The sequence below is a fragment of the Chenopodium album genome, chromosome 16 (assembly GCF_948465745.1).
Source record: "Chenopodium album chromosome 16, dcCheAlbu1.1, whole genome shotgun sequence".
Classification (NCBI taxonomy): domain Eukaryota; kingdom Viridiplantae; phylum Streptophyta; class Magnoliopsida; order Caryophyllales; family Amaranthaceae; genus Chenopodium; species Chenopodium album.
In genome coordinates, this window is record NC_137849.1 from 29,480,079 (window position 1) to 29,489,304 (window position 9,226).

General features: G+C 34.3%; 1 protein-coding gene across 2 annotated transcripts; it reads right to left on the reverse strand.

Moving 5' to 3' along the window:
• Positions 1-6,661, reverse strand: LOC145585086 (uncharacterized protein At1g51745-like). 2 transcript variants are annotated; one of them, XM_081641828.1, is made up of 4 exons: positions 6,479-6,661; positions 5,528-5,755; positions 1,545-2,461; positions 1-1,213 (listed from the first exon to the last, which is right to left on the reverse strand). In XM_081641828.1, the coding sequence occupies exons 2-4, from the start codon at positions 5,731-5,733 to the stop codon at positions 297-299; spliced, it is 2,040 nt and encodes a 679-aa protein (XP_081497954.1). In that variant the 5' UTR covers positions 5,734-5,755; positions 6,479-6,661; the 3' UTR covers positions 1-296. The 2 variants fall into 2 exon arrangements, with proteins under 2 accessions (XP_081497954.1, XP_081497953.1); XM_081641827.1 differs by lacking the exon at positions 6,479-6,661 and having other exon boundaries at positions 5,528-6,401.
• Between the last annotated feature and the right edge of the window lie 2,565 nt (positions 6,662-9,226).

The following is a 9,226-nucleotide window of genomic DNA, read 5'->3' on the forward strand; positions in this document are numbered from 1 at the left end:
AGACACCAGATTGGCAAATATACAGGTAAACCCTCAGAATAATTACAATTTACGACAAACATTGGGTTTTAAGCCAGTAATAAAGGATTCCTGAAAAAGGAAGATATGGAAAACTAAAGAGAAGACAGAGCTGTAAGTTCAGAAATTATATTTGTAACACTTTGGACTGCTAAAGCAGAAATTAGACTATCCCAAAGATCCTACAATTTCTAAGGGGTAAAAAAAGAAGAAGAAACAAAAAAAGGTAAAATCTTTTCACCCCAGCCTACTGTAAATCGAACCTGGGGGGTTTACTGTTATGTGCCGTTCAATGTCACAGCACGGTGAGCTGATCGCGATGACCCATTCAATGCCTCATGAATCCTACTGAAAACTATCTTCAAGGGAACACAAGCAAGTGTTGGACCCTTGGAACTCTGAACCATCGGCTTCCTTTTCCCTAGGTTTAGCTTTAAAGGACTAGTTAGCGAAGACAGCCTCCTTGTCTTCTTTGATGAAGAGCCATGCCTCTTTTTTGACTTGGACTTGGAAGATTTACCCTTGCGTTTACGACGAGAGCTATGGGATCGGAGTTTGATGTGCTTAGGTTTACGCACTTTTGGCTCAACTACATAATCCATCTCTGTATCTTCATCGTCCAACTCACAGCTTCCACTTGCTGGGTAATTTGAGGTCTGAAGATCACAAAACCCGTCTTCCAAGGCTTCAACTGCAACTGGATGACCTGTGATAGGTTTACAGCTCAGCTTGCTCATAAGGGAGATATATGGAACATGTTGTGTCTGAGGCCTGGTAGCTTCCACTGTTACTTCAACCTCAAACAGTGATAAACCACCAGGTGACTCCCAGCTGGACGGAAAGAATCGGCGTTGACAATACGAGAATGATCTATCAGAAGGACCAGACACAGAAATGTGTTTCCTCAGACCTGTGAGCCCATCCATAAAGCCATTTGAACTTGGGGGGAAGTGGACCGGAGCCTCAAGACCAATGCCATAAGCATCCGACTTCTTTTGGGAACTCATTTTGTCGTTTTTGCACAAAAATCTTGCCTTCCTCTTTCCTTTTGACTGCCATTTGGAAGCACCATGTTCATCGGCTGCCTCATGCTCTAGAGACAAGGTTTGAACAGTTAAATTGCGACTGCATATCCCTTTGAAAGCACTAACACGAGGTTTCAAGGGGGAAGAGGGTCGCCAGACTGGGGAGATACCTGATAAAGATAACCACAAAATACTCTTCATTAATCTCAGCAAACATACTTATAGATGAACATTAATGAGTGATAGAAAAGCATCCAAAGAAGCAACACACCGGATATCCTATAAGGTTGACTAATTCTAAACATATATTTCAGGTTTGTACACCAAATCAATTAACAGCATGCTTGGCCAGAACAATAGAAAGCAACAGAACATTGATTGGGAGTTGGGCATAAAAAGAATGAATTCTAATTCAGGGGAAAGTTGTAAACCAGCAATAACTGACATGTTGAACATTAATAGTATCATGCAATTGTAGATATAGACAGACTGCAGGCATACCAGATTGGGGTACTTCTTCATCAATAAATGGGGCATCAAACAGTGTGTCTGGAGAATCAACCTCAGGAAGGTGCTCGTTCAACAGATCAGTATCCTTGATACCATCTTTACTATCATAAAAAGGTGATATAGCATCAGATCTTTCAAAAGGATTTGCAAATTCATCACAAATTATTCGAACAGGAACCATTGTTGTATTCTCCAAAACCTTAGTTAATGGCCGCCGACGATTTTTCCTTTTCAATAACTCATGAATATGTACCACTTGTGATCTCTTTTTCTTAAAAGTTGGCACAGCACCTCCATTTGTCAGAGTTCCTGCTGCTGTACAATTAGCAGAACGAGTATTATGTAGTGATACACTACTTGATTGACCCGGATTAGACAAAGCCAACACTCGAATTTTTCGCTCTGAGCCTACACCCAGGTCATTGAGTCCTTTCATACGCTTAAACCCTTCATGACCATCATCTTCTGAATCATTTGGGGTCTTCCTCCTCTTTCTTTTATGTTGCTGCCCCTGCAGGCAGGTGGACCCATTAGTCTCATATGATATACCAGAGTGAGACAACTCCTGCGTAGAATTTGAATTCTCTTCACATGCAATTGTTTCCTCTGAACTTGTTTCTTCAGAAGAACATTCACTTCCTTTGTTAGCATGAGACCTGGATGCAGAGCCATTTTCGCAATTGACCGGTGCTTCATCGTCTGGACTACGATCATGGTTTGAATCAATTTTTAATAGGCTAGATTTTTCAATTTCAAGAGCGTAAAAAATAGCAATTTCTCTCCGAGGATATTTCAATGATCTCTTTAAAAACTTAGGCGCAGAGACCTTTGCTTTCTCAATGCAGGTGTCATATTCTCCACAACGAAATGCCTTGACCCCTTTAGCTGTCTCAAGATCATACCATTCCCTGAAAAAAACAGAAGACAAAACTCACTTAAAAATTCGATCAGGAAGGCTCAAAGATTGGTGTCCTAAAAAATTTAGTTTGCAACATGCAAGGAAAACAATCTTCATAGAAACAGCACAGAAGTCCAATAAATGATAAAAGCCTAAACAAACTAAAGATAGCTGCTAGCCAACACAAATGACCATACATTTATCTAGAGCAAATACATTACAAGATTTTGCTATTTGGGCAACCCCAAATACATTATTTTTTCTTTTTTTTCTTGCTTTTCAATTAAAGACCCAAGCACCCAACAGAAACTTTCCAGAGAAAGAAACACAAGATAGCATCTGTAATCCAAATTCCAAAATCTGCAAGTTTGCAATAATAATAATAAAAAATAAAAATAAAAAAAAAAAAAAAAAAAAAGATTCCTGCAAGTTGATGCCAAAGAGTTACATTGAGGTCTTATTCCCACAACAGAGTGATATATTACCAAATAAATGAGCAACCATACCACATTGATCAGCTTTCTCTCTTAATCTTCTAATACATCACTACATAGCCTTAAATAAGGCTCAACGAGAACAATGTGTCATTCAAGTAACCTAAAGCCCTTCAGAACATAGAATCTAACCATCACCAAATACTATTGTTTGCACCATGTCCATGTCATTTGTAACCCCCCCACCCCTCTCTCCCCAACCGCCTTTCTTTTCTATTATCTATCCAGCATTGCAGTTATTAAAATTACCATTATTACTTGCAAGACCTTGCCTCTACCCTTTATTATGTGAAGAAACCACTCTGTCCCCTGTTTTGTTCCATTACTTGTAATTAAATTCATTGAGGGGCTTTAATCATTGTTATCTATCTTCGTTTCTTCCTACATTAAGAGACCAGACACTTCAACGCTCAGCCAAACACTTCAATTATCATCAGTGGCGTATCCAGAATTTAATTTCAGGATATGCACATTTATATACTCCATAAACAATAATCCAAACCCGATTTCATTATCCTATACTCTGTATATATTAATTAACCATTAGCTACTTCCTTATAAAATTGTATTACGTCTTTTTTCCCTCATTAAATAATTTAATGGGAAAACAACAATTGTTCATATTTATTCTCAATAGAAAAATAAATCTACAAAAAAACAGGAAGAGCAGACATAGGCGTAGAAACACGTTGAAGAACGAAATAGAAATGGTTGGAAAAGATTGACTAACAATATCATAAATAAATAGGGAGTAAATAAAATGCGTCAACTAGATTAGAACTCAAGATTACAAAGAACTAACAATCACTCTTAAGACACTAATTTACCAGCATGCTGCACTCACTTATTTACTCAAATTTCCCTTCAACTTGATTTTATTTCAGCACCTAGTGTATGCAAGTTCCATAGTCTTGGTGTTAATTGTATCCGCCCATGATTATCATGAACCACATATGGTAGGAAATAAAAAATAAGTCGAAAAGAAGAGTATGTGGGATTAATAATTTTTAACAAGAATTGATAATCAAGTTAGCGTGAAATATATGAATGCATGTGTAAACATTAGAGCTCATGCAATAAGTCTTCTATAAAAAATTTACAAATATATGCCCTGTCCCTGCACCCATCTTGCCCAATGTCCCGACGTTCATGCCCATGTCTAAATAACTTAGTCCATTAGATTAATCCAACATATTCAAACTTGCAACAAAAACTATGATTAGTTTTTGAATGTCGAGCAGTAAACACACAGCTAAATACCTTTAGAAGTCAGGTCACCTATTATGTTAAGTTTCATTACCGGCATAAAGAAGGTTAACACATAATTCTCAAGAGATAAATGCTCTGACAAATCATCATTTACTACAGGGACTGAAAAAGGAAAATAAAAAAAGAACCAGACAGTGAGAGTCTTGCTGGGATCGGTATCAAAGGGAAATCAACGTATATTTGCTACTGAACTACTAAAGTTAAGTGCATAGGTTTCGATATCCCTATAAAAAAAATCACAGAAAGTTCAGTCGTGGGCCTTGTGGCCAGATATAGACCCGCAAATATGAAATGGCTGGACTCCACAAAACTCAATAAGAAGGATAAATACTTGCACAGAATAAAAGTCAATGGCAAAAAGAAAGTTTATCTAGCACCCATTATCCTTTCACTCTTAATCAATGCATAAGACCCCATTGTGGTTGCTATATAATACAAAACACACAGCATTTTGGTATATTCATTAGACTTTCAGTTAAAGAATCACCAGTAGAAAAGACATCAAAACCTTAAAGTAGAACTTCCCACCAAAAATCTTCACTACGCCTCAATGTCAAAGAGTCACAATGTATTATAAGAGTAAGAAACATGCTACTTTAACACATAAAACATTTGTAATAACAATCATTTTCCATCCCTATTCTTTCCCTCACAATGCCTAATGGGTTCCACCTACAAAATGCTATGTCTATAATCTTCGGTAAAGGGGAAAAACCAATAGACAAACTAATAGAAATAAAGATAATAATAGCTTCAATACAGGCCGCATTATGATGTATTATCTGAACTACCCTGTGCACTTTCAACGATTATACAATTAAAATAGTTCAATCACAGTATCCATGATGAAACATGATATCAACGATAAGCTAACCCTAACACACGATTTGGTCATTGATCACAGCATTTTTAATGCTGTTCTGCCTTTTTCCCTTGAGCGGTCTAGCGAATTTTCTAGAGCCAACATAAACTTTAAAGCTCAATACACAAAAGGACATAGTAAAGAAAGATTAATCTATGGCCAACAGTAAGATCACTTCTTTCAGGCTTTCCATGCAAAACAGCTTCAAGAAACATCAAACAATCCCAAAATGTAAGACAAACGTACACATTTCAACAACAAGCGGCAAAGAACATATACAACAAATGCTTGCATTCAAACCTATAACCACAAATCCACAATGGAGCAACACAAACTAAACATTGGAAAATCAACAAACTAATAACTGCAATGCTGGAAAAACAGGCTAAACATTCAAAACAAATATAACAAAAAAAAAAAAGAAGAGTAAAATGTAAATGAGGGGACTCACACACTTGAGTCATCTCGACCCAATAGCCTGATGGGTGTTCCGGATCTTGGCGAACCCGAACCGCTCTCCGGCAACTCATCCAGACCCATAATCTGACCCGGCCACCAGCACCCATTTCGCCTTTGAACCCAAACTAATGCTCCAACTGTTGTATCTAATCCCTTTTTCCTGCCTTCTTCCACATTTGAGCCACCATTACCCACCATTTCTCAAACCCCCTCCACAACTCTAGTATCAAGAACACCCCAATGAAAAATCAAAATTAAAATTAAAATAAAAACACTGAAAAACAATTTATAAAGGAAAAAACTACGACTTTGACATAAATTGCAAAGCCCCTGCTCAAACAAGAACGCTTTCTACAAACTCAAACAAATTTCAGATTGACACCATTACCTATAACATCAAAAAGAAAAATCAAAATTAAAATAAAAAATAAAAATTGGATAAATTCCTAGCATGCGGCAAAAAATCAAAAAATAATAGACAAAACAAAAAATGATTAAAACAAGAAGAAAATACAAAAACCCCAAAAAAAATAAAAGAAAAATAGAAAAACCCTTTACTAAGAACTACAGCAAGATTCTGTGGAGGATCTGAGAAAGAAAGAAAAACCCCAAATTTACAACGAAAATAAACAGATGGGGTTTAAAAAAAAAACGTTTTTTTAATTAAATTTATAATTTTTTCTTGTTAATTTGTTTTTCTTCTAATTTACTTGAACTTCAGAATAAACTGAGAAAAACCCAGATTGAGATTTGATGATGTCGGTTTTTTTTATTTTGTTTTGCTTACTCACAGTGAAGAGGGTTTTTGTCAAAAACCCCCACCTTTGTTTTTGTGAAGTTTACCAATATTATTAAGTGTTTTTTTTTTTTTTTTTTTTGGTTTTTTTTTTCTTTTGAGAAGGAAAAAGTTTAGGCAAATGTTTTTGTATTAGATCGAACGTACCTCCTTCTATTCAACAATCAACGTTATTATATGATATAAAAATCATATAATATATGATGAAGAATTGATGATGGTTATGTATCCTCCAAACCTTGCCACAAGAGAGAGAAAAAGAGAGAGAGTTGAGGGGTGGAGAGAAAAAAGAGACTTTTTTTTTTGTTTTGAATTTTTTTTTCCTTTGGGATTAAAAGGAAGTGTTTAGAGAAAATAAAATAAGTTTAGGAGAGGTTGATTATGGAGGAGTTTATGTCTTAACACATGTCTCTCATGCATAATTGGTCTTATGTGGGACCCATTTAAAGATTACAGTCAATGATATTTCAAGCTGGATCCCTCCTCAAAATGAGGTTGTCATATGACAAATGTTAGCTGGGTGGTAACTGATAATTGTTCTGCTAGCTGTAAGTTTATAGCTTTTTATTTCAAAAAAGTTACGGAATAGATGACAAATAGTTTTGGTAAGTATGTTGTGTTTTAAAGTAGGTTTTAGAGCCAAAAATATAAAGCAACCAAGTACATAGAGTTTCTGAAAGCGACTAAGTTACATCGTTGTAAATTTTAGGGGGAGAATAAAGTTCATCAATTGTTCACTGGTAGATAGTTTGATGGTACAATAACTGTTTTAAATACAAACTTGGACCGTAACTACCAACGGTAGCTGATAGTTTACCTTTACCATTTAATGCAAGAATCAATATGACATGCATTACTGCATACACTACGTGAACACAATCTGCGGGTGTAATAATCGAACTTTACACCTTTATTGTCTTTCAATGCACTGTTGTTCACATAGATCATTAATGATTTTTTTATTTGTGCATATGCGAATCTCCTTATGTATTTGATATATATGGTTAAGCGCTCATATTTGCTCAAATTTATATTAGAGTCTTCAATTCTTATGTTATTTACATATTATTTACTATATAGAATTTAAAGTTTCACTTGGAGTATATTGTTAGATATAATTTCTCGATATTGATTTTGTTAATCCATTATTTCATGAGCTTTTTTTGGTTGATTCAACAAAGATAACAGAGCCAAGCACAATTAAGAACTGTATGACAGTAGTATATTAAAACATATCAATGAAGATATACGATGACAGTGATTAAACATACCTTAATTGAAAATATGACTCTTAATATTTGTATAAAGTACTAATAACACCAAAATAATCTTTAAAATCTCCTATCATAGACAGGTGTTGGTTAATGGAGTGGTTTTATATTATGATCCATGATTTTATGTATGTTACACCTCTAATAATTTGTATTATAGACTACCTATTCAAGGTAAGTTGTTATTTAATAGAGCTTTTCATCACCGATATTGTTAATAATAGCAATAGGAATTTGTAAACTATGTTTTCTTGATTTACATCTCTATATATTATGTTGACCACTAAAAATATTTTCATATGTATCAACATCATTAAGAAAAAAAGGTTACGTGTGTTCAAAGTATAAATACCCCTTGACATGGACCAATTAAAAGCCAGCAAGTAGCCAAGTAATATTCTAACATGTGGCGTTCATCTCAGTCCAAAGTGACAAATCAGAGCATGACACATGCCACCCAATAAATCACATAATAATGAAAGACTCAAAAGCCCATGAAAACGTACCTCGAAAACGATGACAATCCTAATACATGACACTCACGTACATATTGGGAAGTCAATCAGAAATGCACCTTTTAACCCAAGGAGCACATAATACCCTTATCATTATTAATGGGACATGTTACATTTATTGAAAACAACGAGGCACTGCCCACGAAATGTACTAACATCTATGTAATTTATCTCTTTATAAAATAATTACACCGATGATTAAATTGATCAGTGGAGGCAGTATTCCAGTCATCGGGATATTCATTGCTTTGTAGGTAATTGTACGTGAGCTTACAGCATGACTTTCGTAATCTCCCACGAGATCGCAAAAAATCTAAAAACAGCATGTATAGTATTTTTTCCTTGGATGTTGTACATCATATCACTTTGAATATAATATTAGTAACAAAATGTTATGCTTTAAGTAAATCATAAAGATATTTTTTAATATATATGGAAAAATAAAAGATAACATAAAAATAACTATTTTATACATTTTTAAGTTTCATCCTTTTTTTTGTGATATTCTCTCATCAAGTGCTCTACATGAATGTATGTTATTAATTAAGTTCACTTCAATGTAATGTAGTCTAGTTTTTAAGTGAGTTGATATAAGAAAACACATTAGGGTTTCACGCATGATAAATTGACTTATATAATTCAAGCACGTTAATTAAGGTATTATACTAAGTTGCTTAAATAGTATGTGAAACATTTCATTTATCGAATAAACTAGTCACTATTTTAAATTAATTTGAAAGTGTAGTAAAAGTCTCGATAAATATTATTTATCATTTCTAACTAAAAATGTTCTATTATTATACTCCACAAAATTTATATTGTGTATTGGTTGAAATATTTTTTAGCTAAACTCGAATGATTAGAAAAAGGAGTTTTGATTTTGTGGGTTTATATACTCAAATTAGTTTTACATAATTGATTTTTAGGCATTAGACGTCTATAATAAATCTTTTTAACAAGCGCTCATGCAACACTAGTTACCACCAAAAATGCTATTACGCTTTTACCAAAAAAAAAATTATATTATCTACATATTTATTAGAGTATACATACACCACATCCATGATAATTTATTTCCTCTCTTAGTCCTAGCCCCACAAATTTGTATT